The sequence below is a fragment of the Podarcis bocagei genome (assembly GCF_964188305.1).
Source record: "Podarcis bocagei genome assembly, chromosome: 13".
In the NCBI taxonomy this organism is placed as follows: domain Eukaryota; kingdom Metazoa; phylum Chordata; class Lepidosauria; order Squamata; family Lacertidae; genus Podarcis; species Podarcis bocagei.
In genome coordinates this window covers 1,192,604-1,214,038 of record NC_138138.1, presented here as the reverse complement: position 1 = coordinate 1,214,038, position 21,435 = coordinate 1,192,604, and the positions used below count along the sequence as shown (strand labels likewise).

At 49.5% G+C, this 21,435-nt stretch overlaps 1 protein-coding gene across 5 annotated transcripts in view; it reads left to right on the top strand.

Moving 5' to 3' along the window:
• GRK3 (G protein-coupled receptor kinase 3) overlaps window positions 1-21,435 on the top strand; it is a 176,200-nt gene that overhangs the window by 116,339 nt on the left and 38,426 nt on the right. For all 5 annotated transcript variants that reach the window (XM_081168529.1, XM_081168527.1, XM_081168526.1 and 2 more), the window contains one exon: window positions 17,917-17,995. In XM_081168529.1, coding sequence (XP_081024655.1) covers window positions 17,917-17,995 — 79 coding nt within the window. The remainder of the gene's footprint in view (window positions 1-17,916; window positions 17,996-21,435) is intronic.

Below are 21,435 nucleotides of genomic sequence, written 5' to 3'. Positions count from 1 at the left end.
ATTCAGCAAAGGAAACACAGCCCAGAATAACTAAGGAGATAGTACAAGAATACTTGGCTAGTTTAGATGTATTCAAGTCTCCAGGGCCAGATGAACTGCATCCAAGAGTATTAAAAGAACTGGCAGATGTAATCTCAGAACCACTGGCAGTCATCTTTGAGAATTCCTGGAGAACAGGCGAAGTCCCAGCAGACTGGAGGAGGGCAAATGTTGTCCCTATTTTCAAAAAGGGGGAAAGAGAGGACCCAAATAATTACCGCCCAGTCAGTCTGACATCAATACCAGGGAAGATTCTGGAGCAGATCATTAAGAAAACAGTCTGTGAGCACCTAGAAAGGAATGCTGTGATCACCAATAGTCAGCATGGATTTCTGAAAAATAAGTCATGTCAGACTAACCTGATCTCGTTTTTTGACAGAATTACAAGCCTGGTAGATGAAGGGAACTCAGTGGATATAGCCTACCTTGATTTCAGTAAGGCATTTGACAAGGTGCCCCATGATATTCTTGTAAAGAAGCTGGTAAAATGCGGTCTTGACTATGCTACCACTCAGTGGATTTGTAACTGGCTGACTGACCGAACCCAAAGGGTGCTCATCAATGGTTCCTCTTCATCCTGGAGAAGAGTGACTAGTGGGGTGCCACAGGGTTCTGTCTTGGGCCCGGTCTTATTCAACATCTTTATCAACGACTTGGATGATGGACTCAAGGGCATCCTGATCAAATTTGCAGATGACACTAAACTGGGAGGGGTGGCTAACACCCCAGAGGACAGGATCATACTTCAAAACGACCTTGACAGATTAGAAAACTGGGCCAAAACAAACAAGATGAATTTTAACAGGGAGAAATGTAAAGTATTGCACTTGGGCAAAAAAAATGAGAGGCACAAATACAAGATGGGTGACACCTGGCTTGAGAGCAGTACATGTGAAAAGGATCTAGGAGTCTTGGTTGACCACAAACTTGACATGAGCCAACAGTGTGACGCGGCAGCTAAAAAAGCCAATGCAATTCTGGGCCTCATCAATAGGAGTATAGCATCTAGATCAAGGGAAGTAATAGTGCCACTGTATTCTGCTCTGGTCAGACCTCACCTGGAGTACTGTGTCCAGTTCTGGGCACCACAATTCAAGAAGGACACTGACAAACTGGAACGTGTCCAGAAGAGGGCAACCAAAATGGTCAAAGGCCTGGAAACGATGCCTTATGAGGAACGGTTAAGGGAGCTGGGCATGTTTAGCCTGGAGAAGAGGAGGTTAAGGGGTGATATGATAGCCATGTTCAAATATATAAAAGGATGTCACATAGAGGAGGGAGAAAGGTTGTTTTCTGCTGCTCCAGAGAAGCGGACACGGAGCAATGGAGCCAAACTACAAGAAAGAAGATTCCACCTAAACATTAGGAAGAACTTCCTGACAGTAAGAGCTGTTTGACAGTGGAATTTGCTGCCAAGGAGTGTGGTGGAGTCTCCTACTTTGGAGGTCTTTAAGCAGAGGCTTGACAACCATATGTCAGGAGTGCTCTGATGGTGTTTCCTGCTTGGCAGGGGGTTGGACTCGATGGCCCTTGTGGTCTCTTCCAACTCTATGATTCTATGATTCTATGATTCTATCCATTGCTCCGTGTCCGCTTCTCTGGAGCAGCAGAAAACAACCTTTCTCCCTCCTCTATGTGACATCCTTTTATATATTTGAACATGGCTATCATAACACTCGCTATCTATTGATTCAAGGTCAATCTCACAGTCTCACGGGTTTTATCTTACCGCTGGAAATTTCCCAGCCCAGATCTTATATAGCCGCCAGTTTCAAGAACTTCCACTAGAGGGAAACAGTTTCTATTTGTATTGATACATAATATCCTCTTATAGGCACAGTTCAAACGACCCAAAACTAATTTCAATTTTCAGTTACTTTCACTGCTGGAGACAGTAGAAACAATGTATCTTCTCTTTCTTATGCTAGCTGTCAATGAATGATCCAAACGCTGTCAATAAACATCCCACCAAATGTCGGACCTACTAGCAGCCCGTTCCCAGGGTCCGAGCGGTGGTATTTTGCCTCTCTTGGTCTCTTCCACAGGCAAACTCAGTCCACAACTCCCCCCCCCTTCTCCTGCCTGCAAGGGGGGGATTATATTCTTTACTTATGGAAATTAAGTCTTTTACAAAAGGCTTTCCAAGACTTCAGCTTGCAGCCTCAATTGCTTCAGTCTATTTACAAAAGGGGAAGGCGGACTTTCTGTATTGAACCTTCCCCGTTTCGATGCCAAATTAGACGTTTTAAAAATCCAATTTTCCTGATTAAGCTCTACTCACGGGTAGTTACTTTGGAGTCAAATTGTCCACAGGAAAAAGTCAGCGCTCTCCGACAACAGCTATGCGGCTTCGCTCCGTGGAAGAAGCAGATGATTCGAAGCACCGCGCCGCTCACCCCACGTCGCTCCGGATCCTCAAAACCGGGTTTCCCCGCGAGTGGGGGAGGTGCAAAAGGTGCCCGCCGAATCCCATGCTCACAGGCTTCTCGCGCCTGTGATTTTTAACGGGTCTCCACCTTCGCCGTGGCGGCCAAACCCAGATTTCCACAGAGCTGATTCCTCCCGATCAGAGGAATCCAGCCATTGCCGGAGGCGCCTCCCCAGAAGTCCCCTACAGTGGAACCAATTCTCTTGGAAGTTGGTGGACTCTCCTTCTTTGGAGATTTTTAAACAAAGGTTGGATGTCCTCCTGTAAGATTCTTTAGCTGTGATTTCTGCATTGCATGGAGTTAGTCTCGATGACCCTTGCTGTCCCTTCCAACTTTGAAGTTTTATGACATTATGATCTGGTTGCTTTGATCCAGCAGGACTCTTCTTCAACCCCTCAGTGCTATAATAAAGGACTTTATACACTGAATGACTCTACAGCCATGATATGCAACAGCGGATAGAGATCTTTCCATTTATCTTCAGGATCCAGTTGGCTTACCAGCATTTGGAGAGGCGAATTTCTTGTTTTACATCAGCTCCGTCCTTTCCTGTGGTTGTGACCCAGTGTTTCTCCTGTCATATAACAAAGCTAAAAAGATACACATGTCAAGTGCACACGCAGCACACAACTCCAAATTCTCCTTTCTGGGCTGATTAGGAAACACACATCAAAGTGGCAGCATCTTCAGAGAAAAATAACCTTGTTACGTCAAGCGAAAAGTAGCTCTGATTGCCATAGTTACTGGGGATGCTGGCAGAGAAGTTGATTATTATTATTTTTGTTCTCAGTGACTGTTCCAAATGAATTCACGATTTCCTGATCTATAAAAATGCTGGAAAATGAAACTAGGATAGTGAATAAGAACGTAAGAAGAGCCCTGTAGTTGGATCAGGCCAAATCTAGTCAAGCATCCTGTTGTTGTTTTTAAAGCCAATCCTTTATTAGGCATAGCAAACCACACATTATCAAACAAACACCGTATACAAATTGTGCAAAATATGAGATCCCGCATCCTGTTCTTGCAGAGGCCAGCCAGATACTTCTTCTGGGAAGCCTGCAAGTGGGACACAAGTGCAGCAGCAGCAGCAGCAGCAGCAGCCGCCTCCCCACTGGTGGTTCTTTGCAACTGGTGTGCAGAGAGAGGCATGCTGGCTCTGACAGTGGATGAAGAATGCCATCATGTGGGGGTTGAATATGGCAAAGCAAATAGCATCCCAAGGGAAGGAGTGGACCTTACTGGGATCCCCAGGGCCTGGTTTCCTCCATATGGCCTAAGGACTGAAATGGCCCGACTGTCCTTTGAGCTTTTGCAGGCAAAAAAGAAAAGGAAAAAAGAGCACTTCAGCCAGAGGTGTGTGCGCCCTGTAGCAAGGCTCTAAGTGTCCATGTGGTGAGAGTCCATCATTTGCTTTGTCACCCTCCTTAAGAACTATGAGGGCAGCTTCCTGGTGGCAAGAGGCAGCCTTTGACCATTTTATGTGAGAGCACACTCTTGTATGGTTGCCAAAGCTGCTTTGCCACTGCTTGATAGAATGTACCGTATTTTTGCTCCATAAGACGCACCTGACCATAAGATGCACCTAGTTTTTAGAGGAGGAAAACAATAAAAAAAAAACTATTCTGAACAAAACAGTGGATGTATGATTTTTGTGGTTCATGCTGTGGCCACAGACATGTGATATGACGGTGAGTTTGGGGTAGCCCAATGCAAAAATCCTGAGAATCCATGGGGATCCGTGCTTTGTAACCACGTTTTTGCGCCATTGTAGCCCCACGGAACAGTGGGTGCATGGTTTTTTTGGTGCAGGCTGTAGCCATGGACATGCTTTGTGATCTGATGGTGAATTTGGGCTGACCCAATGTAAAAATTCTGAGGATCCATGCGGACCCGTGCTTTGTAACCACATTTTTGCACCATTGCAGCTCCAGGAAACAGTGGATGCATGATTTTGGGGTGACCCAATGTAAAAATCTTGTGGATCCATGGGCTTTTACCTCCACTAGCGTCCCTTATCTCTCTCCCGATCCTACCGATCAGCTGCTTCCTTTCCCTCTTGTTTGTCTTAGTGTCTTTTTCTTAGCTGGAGCAGTTTTTTGCTCCTCCTTTTCTTCTAATTTCTCTCCTCATTTATTTAGTCTTCCTGTCTCCTCTCCTTGCAAGATTGCTGTCTTTACCTCCCCCCTCCCAAAATAAAAAAAAAATCCTTCCAGTAGCACCTTAAAGACCAACTAAGTTAGTTCTTGGTATGAAGTGTGCATGCACACGAAAGCTCATACCAAGAACTAACTTAGTTGGTCTTTAAGGTGCTACTGGAAGTAATTTTTTTTATTTTGACTATGGCAGACCAACACGGCTACCTATCTGTAACAACTCCCCCCTCCCAGGCAGCCTCCTTTCTTGCTAGCGTCCCTTAACTTGCTTCCAATCGCTTGATCGCTTGCAATCAGCAGCTTTGTTTCAACACCCACTTCCTTCTTTCAAAAAAAAACACAAAAAACAAGCATGATCTGCTTTTTGCCCCTGGGCAATTCGGCTCCAGGGACCACGCATCCGCTTCATAAGATACACAGACATTTCCCCTTACTTTTTAGGAAGAAAAAAGTGTGTCTTATGGAGCGAAAAATAGGGTATATAATGATTTTGTATGTATGTGTTCATTATGTATGTATGTATGTATGTATGTATGTATGTATTATGTATGTATTGCATTTCTATCCCACCTTTTCCTCCAAGGAGCTTCAAGCTGGTATACATGGTTCCCCCCCCCCCACTCCTTTCATCCCAAGCACCCTGTAAGGTAGATAGCCGTGTTGGTCTGACACAGTCAAAATAAATCAAAAAAATTTCCAGTAGCACTTTAGAGACCAAGTTTGTTCTTGGTATAAGCTTTTGTGTGCATGCACACTTCTTCAGATACACTGAAACAGAAGTCACTAGACCCTTATATATAGTGGGAGGGTGGGGTGGGGGTTTTCTCAGAAGGGTCGTAGGAGATGGGTGATTGACTCAATGGGTATGATAAACCTGTTGACGACTGTTAATGACTGCAATTAGTGCTACAGGAAAAAGCAAGGGATAGTATGCAGATGAAACAAAAAATAGCTTTAGCATATGTCATGAGACAAGAATCCAATATCTCTATTCAGACCAGGTCTCCCCATAGTTTTCAGTTAATTAATAAGTTGTAATTCAGCAACTTCTCTTTCAAGTCTATTTCTGAAATTCACTTTTTGTGTGTTGTACAAAATGTTCATGTTTTATTTGATTCCCCTCACCCCACCCTACTATGGTGTAACATGTTTATGTCTGTGTTTTTAAGTGCAAGTTGTTGGGAAACTAATAAATTGAAGAAACCATAATGCTTTAGAGCCGGTCTGTGCCCTCCAGATGCTCTGACTGGCTCCTGGGGTCATGCCATGTATTGTTTAGCGGCTCAGCTCCTTTGCCAGGCCTGCCAACCTTTGTTCAGCTCCTCTGTCCATGCAGTGGGGCTTATCTGAGCAAGCCGAGAAGTAAGTCCAGGACCCACCAGGCTCCTCTGTGCCTCAAAATGCTGGTGAAGGGGTGGGGGGAGCCCAACATCTGGGCCTCAGTTGCCAAATATATCACTCCTTGGAAAGGAAACTACGTTGTCAGCTGCAGCAAATCAGAGAAGGAGAGGTTTGTAATGGGGTGATTTGACCAAAGGAGGAAAGAAAGAGAAAAATTATTGAATGGTGGAGAGAAGTCTTTGTGTGCACAGATGAAGCACTACCCGCCCCCCAGCCCAGCAAAGAGGTCCCAGAGAAGGCCTGCTGAGCGAAACAAATGAGGTTCGTGGGCAGATGGGCCTATTGTCACTTTGGTACCCTAATTCATAGCACGTTATTTATCTAGGCCGGAAACTTAGGAAGCTGCCTGATACTGTCAGGCCATTGACCCATTCAGCTCAGTGTTTGCCACTCTGGCAGCAGCGTTCCAGGTCTCTCTCAGCCCTATCTGGAGATTCCAGGGAAAGGTTCAGAAAGGGGCAACAGGAATCATCAAGGGGATGGAGCATCTCCACTGTGTGCAAAAGTTGCAGCATTTGGGACTTTTTAGTTTAGAGAAGAGCTGAGTAAGAAGAGACAGTGGATACAGAAAAGTTTTTCTCCTTCTCTTATAACACTAGAACTCAGGGACTCAGTATAGATAGACAAGCGGCCTTGGTATTCATAGATGCTGAGAAAGCGTTTGATAACATCTCGTGGGATTTCTTGAAGAAAAGTTTGGAAATGATGGGAATGGGAGAGAAATTTAGAAAAGGCATAGAAGCTATATATAAGGAACAGAAGGCAAAATTGGTAATAAACAACACCACAACAGAATATTTTAGTATATATAAAGGAACTAGACAAGGCTGCCCCCTGTCCCCTCTATTGTTTATAACAGTATTAGAAATACTAAACGAGAGACTGAGGGGGGCAACAGAAGTCACAGGAGTCAGGGTAGGAAAGAGGGAATACAAAATCAAGGCCTTCGCAGATGACATTGTACTAACCTTAGAAGACCCAAAAAACAGCGTAAAAGAAGCTTTACAAAAAATTGACGAATTTGGAGCCGTGGCAGGACTTAAGGTAAATAAAACCAAAACCAAAATGTTAGTTAAAAATTTAACAAAGGAAGAAGTGATAGATCTAGAAAGAAAGACCAAAATTGCGGTAGCTAAGAAAGTGAAATATCTTGGGATCTGGGTTACAGCTAAGAACATAAATTTATACAAGGATAATTACGATGCCACCTGGAGGAGTATAAAGAAAGACATGGAAATTTGGGGGAGGATGAAACTCTCCTTTTTGGGGAGGATAGCTGTTGTTAAAATGAACATTCTGCCTAGAATGTTATTTTTATTCCAAACCATCCCCATACTTAAAGGCCTAAAACAATGTAAAGAGTGGCAGAGAGCCTTGGCAAAGTATATTTGGCAGGGGAAAAGGCCACGGATAAAAATGAAAATTTTGATAGACAAAAAAGAAAGAGGGGGTTTTTCTCTCCCGGACCTAAGTTTATACTATGAAGCGGCTTGTATATATTGGGTAAAAGATTGGATAAAACTGGAGAATAGAGAGCTACTGGACCTGGAAGGCTTTAATAATTGGTACGTGTCAGAGCTGCTTCAAGATCCTAGCTCACAGAGGATCACGCTAGCCAGCGGTCATTAAGTAAAAGTCTTTATTGAATTACAGTTTCCATTCTCACGCTGCTGTCTGCAACTCTACGTCTACTAGCTAGATCGGCGAGGCTCCGTCTGAGTCTCCGCCCCGTGCGCACCAACTTAATATCCTAGCCTTGCTCCACCTTTTCCTCCTGACTGTCCTCCTCTGGGTCCCTCTACCCCCCGGGGCTTCTTCCTTCCGGGATTCTTCTGACGCTGACCCGGACCCTTCTGCCTCCTTGCGCCGGGCTTTAGGACCTGGTTCCCTTTCGGGGCTGCTCACTGCGCCGCCTTCCTCTGCATTTGAACTTGGCGCGCGCGCCCAACCTTCCACTTTCCTCTTAACCGTTTCTTCGCTCCCCGATGGAGGTGTGGCCACTCCTGACTCCTGCCCTCCCTCCTGTGGTGAGCTGCCAGCGCTTCCCCCCTGGCTCCTTTCCTCTTCCCTGCTTCCTGGCGGTGACGCTGGTCCCGATTTCCAGCTGCTCCCCCCTGAGTCTCCTCTGGCTCTATCTTCCTGGGGTGCCTCTCTAGATTCCCCCCTTGCCCTGGCCACTGGTGCTCCTTTCTGTGAATCCTCTGATTCACTGGAAAGACTGGGAGATCTCGGGTCGTCGTCATCACTCATCCTTTCCTCTGTCTCCTCCCCTTCGCTCTCTGTTTCCTCCCTTGCCCGTGCCTCTGCACCTAAACCCCTGACATCCATCCCCCCCTCGAAGCCCCCCAGTCCCCCCTCCCCTCCTTCCGGTGCTGGAGCTGGGGGCTGCTGTTGCAAAGGGACGAACGTCGGATATCGGTCGCTTCCCGTGGCAGGCCTCCATCGGAACTCTTCCGGGTCTTCCTCCCTGCTCTCGTTGACGACAGTCACCTCCTCTTCCATCTCTGTGCCGCCGTGCTCGAAACCAGGGTCGTCCCCGAAAATGTCCATGTCCGTCTCTCCCGCACTTCCTCCAGGCGGCGTTGCTCGGCCGGAACAGTCCAGCCACTTCCTGCGGAACTGCTCCTCCGGCCTATCGTCCCACCAATACGAGGGTTCTGAGACAGATCCCGAGGGTGACCCCTCCGGGGAACGGACGTCTCGTGTCGGTTCCTCGTCCGAGTCGAACCCCCTGAACGTGCTGTCCGAAAGCGTGGGCGTGAAAAGCCAGTCGTCGAAAAAGTCCGCTGGCATAGGTCTATGTGGGAAGAGGGCATGAAACTCGTCTTTGAGCAGAGGTTCGTCTAAAGCGTAGCCCGGCACCCAGCTGTTCGCACTGGCCGGGGTGCCCTCCCTGGCGAGAAAGTATTCTACTCCCTCTTCCCCCCATCTGGAGTCCAAAATCTCCGTGACTTCGTTGATGCGCTCCTCCTGTGCCACTCCCGCGTGCCCCGTTCCTTCTCTGAGCGGACTCGGCGCCGTTCCGGGTTCCTGGAACCTGTGCGGTGCCTTGTAGGGAGTGAGCACCGATCTGTGGAACACCGGATGCATTCTGGAACCCTCCGGAAGCGCCAGCCTGAAAGCCACCGGGTTGACCTGCTCTTCGACTTGGTAGGGCCCCAGTTGTTTATGCCCTAGTTTCTTCTTGGCCAACGACCTGGCCGGCACTGCGTGGGCTGCTAACCAGACCCAGTCTCCCACGTGGAGCTCTTCGCCAACCCTTCTGTGTTTGTCCGCTTGTACCTTGTATGCGTGTTTAGCCAGCTCCAGGTGGCGCCGCAGCTGATCGTGGACTTCCTGCAGCTCCGACGCGAACGCATCTGCTGACTGCGGCTCCCCTTCTCCCCTGCATTCCAGTCCCGGGAAGGTTCTAGGGTGCCGCCCGTTGTTGGCGAAGAACGGCGTGACGCCCGTGGATACGTGCTTCGTGTTGTTGTAGGCAAACTCTGCAAGCGGCAGGTAATCCACCCACGTCGCAGGCTGTTGGTTCGCATAACATCTCAGGTACTGCTGCATGATGGCATTGGCTCGCTCCGCTTGCCCGTTGGTCTGCGGGTGTCTCGCCGACGCCAGATTGATCTTGACGTTTAGGAAGCCCATCAGCTTCTGCCAGAAGTTCGAGATGAACTGCCGCCCGCGGTCGGACAGAATAGACCGTGGCAGACCGTGAACCTTGAACACGTGGTCTATGAACAGTTTGGCGGTTTGCTCTGCCGTGGCCACCTTAGCACACGGAATGAAATGCGCCATCTTGGAGAACAGGTCCACCACCACCAACACTGCCGTCTTGCCCCTTGAGCTGGGCAGATCCGTGACAAAGTCCAGAGCCACCCTTTCCCAAGGTTCGACCGGAGTTTGCAGCGGCTCCAACAGTCCAGCCGGCGGTTTGTGCACCGTCTTTGCCCTCTGGCAAGTGTCACACCTCGCCACGTAGTCTGCGACCTCCCCTCTCATTCCAGGCCACCAGAAATCCCTGGCTACTAATTCCACCGTCTTCTCCTTGCCAAAGTGCCCGGCCGTGGGTGCGTCGTGCAGCTGCTGTAGCACCTTGGCTCGAAGTTCGTCACCCGGCACGTAGATGGCCCCTTTACGGATGAGCAATCCATCTCGTAGCTGGAAACCGTCGGCCGCTGCCTTGCCCCCTCGCACCTCTGCCATCTTCGTTTGTGCGAAGGAGTCCCCCTGCAACGCTCGCCGCACCGCCTCTAGGTCCACGGTCGCCGCGGCGCACGCCCACACTGTCGGTGCAAAGATGTGCATGGCGGCCGCTGGTGTTGCGTCCTCCAGATACTGTGGCTTGCGGGAGAGAGCGTCTGCCATGATGTTGGTGTCCCCCGGGACATACTCTATTCGGAAGTCGAAGTCCGCAAAGAACTCAGCCCAACGTATCTGCCTCTGGTTCAGGAACTGTGCCGTGCGCCAGTGTTCCAGATTCTTGTGGTCCGTGCAAACCTGCACCGTGTGCTTGGCGCCGATCAGAAAGTGCCTCCACGCCTTGAACGCTGCATGAATGGCCAGCAACTCCCTGTCCCATATGGTGTAGTTCTGCTCGGACTTGCTGAGCTTCCTGGAGTAAAACGCTCCCGGCCGCCACACGCCCTGCTGGTCCTTCTGCAGCAGGACCGCCCCCACTGCTCTGTCCGAAGCGTCTGTCTCCACCCTCATCGGCATGCTGGGGTTGACATGAAGCAGCTGCTCTTCCGACGCGAAGAGACGCTTGAGGGCCTGAAAGGACTGCTCCGCCTGCTCTGTCCAGATGAACTTCTTCTTCTTGGAGCTAAGGGTGTCAGTGATGGCCGCCGTCTGCATCGCGAAGCCCTTAATAAACTTGCGATAGAAGTTCGCAAAGCCGACAAACCGTTGGACCTCCTTCCGGTTGCGTGGGCTCTTCCAATCCAACACTGCTCGAACCTTGGCGCTGTCCATGGCGAGCCCCTTGTCAGACAGCTTGTAGCCCAGAAAATCCACCTCCGGCACGTCAAATTGGCACTTCTCCAGCTTGGCGTAGAGCCTGTGTTGCTTTAGCCTGCCCAGCACTTCCTTGACGTGCTTGTCATGTTCTTGCTGCGACTCCGAAAAGATCAGGATGTCATCCAAGAAACAGACGCACGTCTTGTAGAGAAGTCCCGCCAACACGTGATGCATAAATGCTTGAAAAACGTGAGCGCCATTTTGCAGTCCAAAAGGCATAACTCTGTATTCGTAGGTACCCAGTGGCGTGAACATGGCTGTCTTCCACTCATCACCCTCCCGCATGCGAATGAGGTTGTACGCCCCCCGCAGGTCCAACTTGGTGAACACCTTTCCCTTCCGTACCTTCGCCAGGAGGTCGTCGATGCGGGGCATGGGGAAGTCCGACGGCTTGGTCACACTGTTCAAAATCCTGTAATCCACTACGAGTCTTTTTTGGGGCGTGTCTCGCTTCTTAACAAAGAATACAGGACTGCCCCCCGCTGCCTCAGACTCTCGGATGAAACCGCGCTCCAAATTATGATCGATGAAGTCTTTGAGTTCCTGCAGTTCGTCCTCAGACATGGAATACAGCTTCCCTTTAGGCAGCGCCGCCCCCGGCAGCAGGTCAATTTTGCAGTCATATGGTCTGTGAGGGGGTAGCCTGTCCGCCTCCTTCTCGCAGAAAACTTCCAGAAATTCTGCGTACTTGTGGGGAATCGCTTGCAGCGTGCCTAGCAGCAGCTGTGACTCCTCTTCCTCTCCTTCCTGCCTGGGTACGATGCAGTGTTCAGCACAAAAGGAAGAGCCGAAAACCAGCTGCCTCTGGAACCAAGCCATCGTTGGGCTGTGCTTGTCCAGCCAACTCATGCCCAATACAATGGGCGTGTCAGACAGTTGAGTGACGTTGAAGCTGATGACTTCCCTGTGATTTCCAAGTCGCATCACCATTGGTGGCGTCTGCTTCACCACTTGCCCCCCTAGCAGCTCCCTGCCATCCACAGTGACAACCTGCAGGGGCAGTGTGGCCGGCAGCAACTGCACAGCGTGCCTGTCGACAAATTCCTGCCCTATAAAGTCCGCGTTGCTGCCGGAGTCGATGGTGATTGGCACGTCCATGGTGATTCCAGTGGGCAGCTGGAGAGATGCTGTGAGCCTCACTACTGGTTTGGGCGGGAGGGGGTTCACTGGCTGTAAAATCTCTGGGGACTGCGTCACTAACACGTCTGGCTGGGCCCCAGTGCCTCTTCCTCCAGCCAGACATCGTCGTTTCCCTGCTGTGGTCCTCCCTGCTGCGTTGCTGCAGTCACCATTGCTGAGGCTGCAGTAAGCTTGTGGGGCCTCTGGGGACACTCTTTCGCCATATGCCCTGGCTGCTCACAGACGTAACACTTCCTGGTCCCTCTAGGAGGCTTCGCCTTCACTGCTGCCGGTGCTAGGGCTCTGGTTGCTGACTGAGCCCTTGCACCTCCAACCTCCATAGGTTCGGCTCCTCCTCCTGGCGGAGGCGTGGATTGCGCCCGTGCTGCTTCTCTGGGAAAGAAGGAGGGGCCCCCGGCTGGTTCGCGCCCTCCACGTCCTTCGTCCTTGCTCCACGGACGTCCTTCCAGCCTCACCCCCACAGCCAGTGCCCTCTGAACGACCTCCTGGGTGGTTCGGGGTCTCTCCCCCCTCGCTATCTCATCTTTAATCGAGTTGTGCAGTCCCTCCCAAAAGAGGTCTCTTACAGGAGCCGAATCTCTGTCCCATTCCAGGGCGCTGACCAAGGCGAAAAAGCGGGCATGATACTGTCTGACGCTGGCCCTCCCTTGTCTCAGCCCATGCACCTCCTTCCGTGCAAGATCAATGTCAATACTTGATAAGAAACACCCATCCATCGCTTTAATAAAGGCACCCGCGTTCTGGAGCGCCGGATCGTTATCTCTCCATAAATTGCGCAACCATGCTTTCGCCTCCCCATGCAGATGGGACATGATGAACCCCACTCTCTCCTGTTCATCTCTAAAGTCTTTATGCAACAGTTGCAGTGCGCACAGTACGTCGGCTCTAAAGTTGGGATACTGTTGCAGGTTCCCATCGAAGTGAGAGAGCAGCCCGCCTGTCCGTCTCGCCAACCCAATTCCCTCCTGCCGGGGTGGTTGCTTTGCCAGTACGTCTAACCTGACCTGGAGATCCCTGCAGGCGGCAGCTGCCTCGTCCTCTCTCTTCCTGGATGCGAGAACCTCGGCGTTCAGTTGTGCCACTGCTTTTCTGAGGTCCTCTATCTGCTGCTCAGCCGTCATGTCTCCTGCCGTTCGTGAGCTCGCTAGTGGGCGCCTGTTTCTCTCCCCTCCTCGAGGCTGCAGATGCCCACAATGTGGAGACGGAGCCTACTGTCAGAGCTGCTTCAAGATCCTAGCTCACAGAGGATCACGCTAGCCAGCGGTCATTAAGTAAAAGTCTTTATTGAATTACAGTTTCCATTCTCACGCTGCTGTCTGCAACTCTACGTCTACTAGCTAGATCGGCGAGGCTCCGTCTGAGTCTCCGCCCCGTGCGCACCAACTTAATATCCTAGCCTTGCTCCACCTTTTCCTCCTGACTGTCCTCCTCTGGGTCCCTCTACCCCCCGGGGCTTCTTCCTTCCGGGATTCTTCTGACGCTGACCCGGACCCTTCTGCCTCCTTGCGCCGGGCTTTAGGACCTGGTTCCCTTTCGGGGCTGCTCACTGCGCCGCCTTCCTCTGCATTTGAACTTGGCGCGCGCGCCCAACCTTCCACTTTCCTCTTAACCGTTTCTTCGCTCCCCGATGGAGGTGTGGCCACTCCTGACTCCTGCCCTCCCTCCTGTGGTGAGCTGCCAGCGCTTCCCCCCTGGCTCCTTTCCTCTTCCCTGCTTCCTGGCGGTGACGCTGGTCCCGATTTCCAGCTGCTCCCCCCTGAGTCTCCTCTGGCTCTATCTTCCTGGGGTGCCTCTCTAGATTCCCCCCTTGCCCTGGCCACTGGTGCTCCTTTCTGTGAATCCTCTGATTCACTGGAAAGACTGGGAGATCTCGGGTCGTCGTCATCACTCATCCTTTCCTCTGTCTCCTCCCCTTCGCTCTCTGTTTCCTCCCTTGCCCGTGCCTCTGCACCTAAACCCCTGACAGTACGGATGGCATTCGTACCTTTGGTATGGGAAAGTGAAAGTTCACAAGAGTTTCTTAGATCATATTTTTAGGGGACCATTATATCAAGCATGGGAAAGGAACAAAAACCTCCTCGAAAGAAAGACCCCATGGTGGATTTCACCAATAGAGGCCTTAACGATTAAGAAAATAAATATGGAGGAGATAAACGCCACCTATGAAGAAATGTTAAGAAAAACTGACCAAGGGCCCAAACTCAGACCTTATGAAGAAATAAAAAATTTATTCACTGGTTGGCTGCAATACCACCAGGTGAATGATTTGTTAAAAGAGGATAAGAGGAAGGCGGGTTTTGATGATAAAAAATCAAAATTTAGTATAGAAGTAATAGAAGGCAAAAATAAAACCCTGTCCAGAATTTATGATATATTACTAGAGTGGTACACAAAAGATGAGGAGGTGAAGGAGGCAATGATTAAATGGGCAATTGACTTTGGTTATAACATTGATTTTGAAAGGTGGATAGAAGTTTGGAATTGTAACATAAAGTTCACAGCATGTATGGCATTGAGAGAAAATATCTGGAAGATGCTATATAGATGGTACCATACCCCTGTGAAATTGGCCAAAATGTATAGATTAAAGGATAAGAGATGCTGGAAATGTGGTGAGGTGGAGGGTGACCTATATCATTTATGGTGGACATGTAAAAAGGTGAAAGGCTTTTGGGAATTAATTTATAATGAACTTAAAAAAATATTTAAGTATACCTTTCCCAAGAGGCCTGAAGCCTTCCTGTTGGGAATGATGGATAAAGAAATTAAAAGGGAAGATAGGACGATATTCCTCTACGCCACCACAGCAGCGAGAATTATGTTGGCACAATATTGGAAAGTGGAAACCATCCCCAACATAAAGGACTGGCAGATTAGAATGGTAAACTATGCTGAGCTTGACAAACTAACAGGTAAAATAAGAGATCAGGATGAACAGAAATTTCTGAAAAATTGGAGTAAATTTTGGAAATATATTGGAATAAATGCTTAAAGTGAATTGACGGGGTTAGAACAATACGACCAGCGAGTGAATTTAAGACTATAGATTGAAAATCAAATACGTAATGGAAGGAGATATTTGATACTTATCAAAAGGATGGAGGGAAGTTCAGATTGTGTGTCTTTCTTTTTTCGGATGTGTGGTTTTTGTTTTTGTTTTTTTTCTCTCTTTTTTCTTTGTAATTTTTTCTCTGTATTTTCATATATATCTGTTTTTTGTGTATAACTTCAATAAAAATGCATTATAAAATAAAAAAAAGAACTCAGGGACATCCAATGAAGCAGATTATTGGAAGATTCAGGGCAGCTCTGAAAAAGTACTCACTCCCACAGGAGGCAGAGGTGGCCACCATATTGGATGGCTTTGAAAGAGCATTAGATACATTCATGGAGGAGGAGGAGGAGGAGGCTATCAATGGCTAGTAGCCATGGCGGCCATGCTGGGCCTCCACTGGCTGAAGCAGTAATGCTTCTGATATCAAATGATGGGAACCACAGGAGGGGAGGGTGCCCTTGTGATTGGGTCCTGCTTGCGGGCTTCCTATTAGGGCATCTGATTGGCCACTATGAGATCAAGATGCTGGCCTACATGGGCCATTGGACCGATCCAGCAGCCAGGCTCTTCTGATGTTCTCTGCCACTGAGTCCTTCCTGTGAGGGATCCATTGAGTTTCAGGAGAGTTATGATCTTATATAGGAGTACACAAGCCCCTTCAGAGAAACTTGCTCTGAGAAGACCTGCTGCCTACATTGGTATTGGGAAGTTGAGGGAATGTGTGGAGACTTTCACTTTATGCTTCATTTATATTTCTGTCCCCTCTTATCCCTAGGCACCAGGGTGGGCATCTCTATTTCGCTTCACATAATTTTATCCTCACAATGATCCTGTGAAGGAGGCTGAATGTATAATTGATTGATGAGACTCACTGCCAAAAGATGTCATGATGGCTGCCAGCTTAGAGGAATTTTAAAATGGGGAGGGGATTGTTAGACCAATTCATGGTGGAAAAGTCTAATAACAGTGATGACTAAGTGGAACCTCCAGCTATCTCTGAACACCAGTTGCTGGTTAGTTACTGTGTGAAACAGTGGACTAAGGTGTGTGTTATGATGCAAACCTGCAGTTGAGATTCCTGCGTTGCAGGGGGTTGGTCTAGATGACCGTCAGGTCCCTTCCAACTCTACAATTCTGTGACTCTACAAATTCATAAGCCAGGCTTTCTGAGGTGGACTGTACATCTGAAAACTAAAAGGTCAGTGGGTCATGGGTCTGAGCCAAGCTTCTCATATTCCACTGCTGGTCTTGTCGTTCCATGGGGAAAAACAAAGACTGAGAGTTTATTGAGAGCCAGCTAATAATTCAAAAAATCTTGTGAACTTGGATTTCCTTGCTGGGACATAGTTGTCCAGAAGCTGCCCAGGAGCCTTGCAAGAGCCACCAAGCCCCGCTACCTGCCCCCTCTCAGATGCTTTTGCCTGGTTGTCCTCCCTCAGTGCAGGCATCTGTGTCTCCTATGGCATCTTTTACCAGCCTGGTACCCACCAGTTGATTTTGGATTCCAGTTCCCAGCAAGCATCCCCAGCAGCCAGCATGGCCAACGACCAGGGATTATGGAAGCTGGAGGGCACCAGGTTGGAGAAGACTGACTTGTCATCAGGCCAGATCGATGTGCACCCTCGACCAGGGTGTCTTGGGCGTCTCCCAGGTGTGTCCCTTAGCTGCCGGTGGCACAGGCCTCGATTCTTGGCACGCTTGACAGGCGGAAACCCAGGCAGTAATGGCATCGTCCATGTTAGGGCGCCAGACGTAACACCGAGCCAACGCCTTCATTTTGACGATTCCCGAGTGGCCAGCATCCAGAGCCTCCAGGACGCGTTGACGGAGTCTTTGGGGCATCACGACGCGGTCTCCCCACAGCAGACAGCCACGATGAGCAGGCATCTACTGGGAGTCAGCAGCTGATTCCCATGAGGCTGCAACCTGGCCTGCCTAGAAGTGATGGTCAAAGTATGGCTTGCCTGCAAAGGGTGGGGTCTCAGCCCTTTGGCCTCCACCTCCTTTTCAAAGCAGTTATGCGGCAAACTTGGGGGCACATGTAGGATGATCAGGGGGATGGGACTAGGACTGGAGGATGTCAGTTGGTGGCAGGTCCCAGGTCTGGCCAGCTCTTCTTCCCCCTTGAACGTAGGGGGAAGTTGGCCTGGAGAGGAGAAGACTGGGAGGTCTTGATCTTCAAATATCTAAAGGGTTGTCATATGGAAGATGGAGCAAGCTTGTTTTCTGCTGCTCCAGAGGGCAGGAAGCAAACCAAGGGATTCAAATGACAAGAAAGAAGATTCCAACTGAACTTCAGGAATAACTTACTGTGGGTAAGAGCCATTTGACAGTGGAACAGACTGAGAAGGTGGTGGACTCCCTTTCCTTAGAGGTTTTTAAACAGGTTGGATGGCCACCTGTCCTAGATGCTTTAGCTGTGGTTCCTGTAATGCAGGAGTTTGGACTAGATGACCCTCAGGGTCTCTCCCAACTCTACAGTTCTATGGTTCTGTGAACTAAGGATGCTTCTAGGCAAGAATCAGGACAAGGCAGCACAGCATCCAACTCTTTCAGAGGCTGTTTGGTCTTGCAAAGGTTTGCTGCTGCTTAGTACCAAAAGCAAACCATAAACTTGTACCTTGTGCCTACCTGCTGGATCCAGGAGAGGTTGCTTGACAGAAACCCTTTGCTTTCTCTCCCGCCCCAGGACTGCCCTTTCATTGTGTGCATGACTTACGCCTTCCACACCCCTGACAAGCTGTGCTTCATTCTGGACCTGATGAACGGTAAGGAAGATCAAGTGGGAGATCTTGGGGTGGGAATATGCACAGATTGCTATGCCAAGTTCTGAGCTTTGCAAATGGAGGCCAGTCGTGGGCTTTCACCTCCCCGCTCTGCTTGCCCATGTTGGAAACAGGGTCAGATCCAGCAAGGCCATTGCAGTGTTCTTTTTTAAAACAAAATTATTAACAAATTCAACATAACAAATAAACAATACAAATCATCTTCATTGTTTTCCCCCCTCCCCAACAAACCCCCCTCCCTCCCCCCCAGGACTTCCCTCAGCTCCTCTCTCTGATTTCTCATCTCATATTGTTCTCTGCATATTATAAAATTCTATACATCCTTATATTATCTACCCTCCATATTAACCCAATAAATTTGTGTATGTTTATTCAAAACCTGCCAAGGAGTCCAGTTCATTTTGTTGTCTTTTTAAATAGACTGTAAAAGGTTCCCATTCTTCTTTAAAGTCACAGTTGTCTTTATCTCGCAATTTACATGCCTGGAGTGCCTGGAGGCGGTTGGAGGATGGATGGCGGCTAACAGATTGAGGTTGAATCCTGACAAGACAGAAGTACTGTTTTTGGGGGACAGGGAGTGGGTTGGTGTGGGGGATTCCCTGGTCTTGAATGGGGTAACTGTGCCCCTGAAGGACCAGGTGCGCAGCCTGGGAGTCATTTTTGACTTGCAGCTGTCCATGGAGGTGCAGGTTAACTCTGTGTCCAGGGCAGCTGTCTACCAGCTCCACCTGGTACGCAGGCTAAGACCCTCCCTGCCCGCGAACTGTCTCACCAGAGTGGTGCATGCTCTAGTTATCTCACGCTTGGACTACTGCAACACGCTCTACGTGGGGCTACCTTTGAAGGTGACCCGGAAACTGCAATTAATCCAGAATGCGGCAGCTAGACTGGTGACTGGGAGTGGCCGCCGGGACCACATGACACCGGTTCTGAGAGATCTGCATTGGCTCCCAGTACGTTTCCGAGCACGATTCAAAGTGTTGGTGCTGACCTTTAAAGCCCTAAACGGCCTCGGTCCTGTATACCTGAAGGAGCGTCTCCACCCCCATCGTTCAGCCCGGACACTGAGATCCAGCGCCGAGGGCCTTCTGGCGGTTCCCTCATTGCGAGAAGTGAGGCTACAGGGAACCAGACAGAGGGCCTTCTTGGTAGTGGCGCCCGCCCTGTGGAACGCCCTCCCATCAGATGTCAAAGAGATAAATAATTACCGTATTTTTCGCCCCATAAGACGCACCGGCCCATAAGACGCACCTAGATTTTAGGGGGGGAAATAAAGGAAAAAAAATTTATTTCCCCCCCAGGTGCGCTGCGCTAATCCAGAAGCTTGGGGCAAGCTGAGGTCAGCGCGCCCCAAGCTTCTGCATGCCAGCAAGCAGTCCGCTGCCGCCCCAAGCCTCCCGCACCCGGCAGGAGGTCCCGCTGGGTGCGCAAGGCTTGGGGCGGCAGCGGACTGCTTGCGCGCACCTAGAAGCTTGGGGCGTGCTGAGCTCAGCACGCCCCAAGCTTCTTGGTGCGCGCAAGCAGTCCGCTGCCACCCCAAGCCTCCCGCACCCGGCAGGAGGTCCCGCCGGGTGCGCAAGGCTTGGGGCGGCAGCGGACTGCTTGCGCGCACCGAGAAGCTTGGGGCGGGCTGAGCTCAGCACGCCCCAAGCTTCTGCATGCCGGCAAGCAGTCCGCTGCCGCCCCAAGCCTCCCGCACCCGGCAGGTGGTCCCGCTGGGTGCGCAAGGCTTGGGGCGGCAGCGGACTGCTTGCGCGCACCTAGAAGCTTGGGGCGTGCTGAGCTCAGCACGCCCCAAGCTTCTGCATGCCGGCAAGCAGTCCGCTGCCACCCCAAGCCTCCCGCACCCGGCAGGAGGTCCCGCTGGGTGCGCGAGGCTTGGGGGGGCAGCGGACTGCTTGCGCGCACCGAGAAGCTTGGGGCGGGCTGAGCTCAGCTCCAACAATCCCTAACAAAAATGCTTCTGGTTTTTTTACAAATGTCATTTTAAACATTTTCTTCAACTCGTTGTATATCATTTCCCCCCCCCCAAATTAATTTCTCTGCATTCCCACCACATATGGTAAAAGGTACCTTCTTTTCCTTTACATTTCCAACATATATTTGACCCAGTTTTATACATTTTTGCTATCTGTACTGGTGTGATACATCATGTACATCATTTTCATATAATTTTCTTTCAAAAGAGAACAGTCTGTAAATTGTAAATCTGTTTTCCACAATTTTTCCCAGTCTTCAAATTGTATATTTTGCCCTATATCTTGTGCCCATCTTCATCTTTTGTTTCCCATTCTAGCAGAATACTATATGCATCCTTCAGCAACTTCATTTTCCCTTCTATGACTTCCTTTTGAAATCTAGAAGTAGTATAACTAAATCCTTTCTTGTTATCTTCTTTATACATCTTATGTACTTGCCTATAGTGTAGCCAACTCTGAAAATGATCTTTTATTTCCTCATACTCTTTTAGTTTCCATTTTCCTTCTTGTTCTTTCAGTAAATCACTATATGTAAGCCACTTCCCTTTCTTTCCAAGTGGCTTGAGCAGCAAAGCTTCAATTGGTGAGAGCCACCAAGGTGTCTTTTGTTCTATTAAATCTTTATATATAATGATTTCCTAATTATATGATTATAGAATCCTTTATATACTTTTCCTTTCCCATACCATAAGTATGCATGCCATCCAAATCTGTTATCGTGACCGACTTCCGGAGGCGGCGCGAAACAAGCAATGGCGGTCCTCTTCGCGCTGTGAAGAGGGGCTCCGCAGAAAAGGGTCGTTCGCTGCGGCACAGCGACGACCCATCAAGAAAAACCACGGGCAGAGTGAGCCCGTGGCCGTGGGACTCGGCGGGCACCTGGAGCGACCCCCAAAACGAAGAAGGGACCCCGTAAGGGGCTCCGGAAGCGCGGAGGGGAAGCGGTGCTGTGAGTTCATCGCTCTTTCTGCGGGAGCGAAGCCGCGCGGCTGTTGCTGATGAGCGCTGACCTTTCTTCCTTAAATATTGGATTCCAAACCATCTACTCGTGAGTAAGAATTACTCTACTTTGGATTACAAATTTATGAATTTGGCTGAAAGCGGGAGACGAAAAAAAGGAAGTCCGTCTTCCGGCAAGGCTTAAAGATCAAAGGCAAAGAACTGACAAGCTGGAAGCAGTTGAAAGGGATTATAAAACTTGGAAGTATCGTGCGTTGGTGGAATTGGTAATTGAAAGGAAAGGCAAGTCTTTTTTTTCTTCTTCTTTACTATTGGGGCGACTTAAATTGAGAACTTTCCTCCTTCTGTGGACTTTAAAAATTTAAGAGACCAAACCTCGGGCTGACAGAAGGGAAAAGAGCTGTCTTTGCGGATAACAATATATACCTGAAATTGTTACATTGTTAGATTGGGGCGCTATTGGAAGATACAACTAAGCAACTG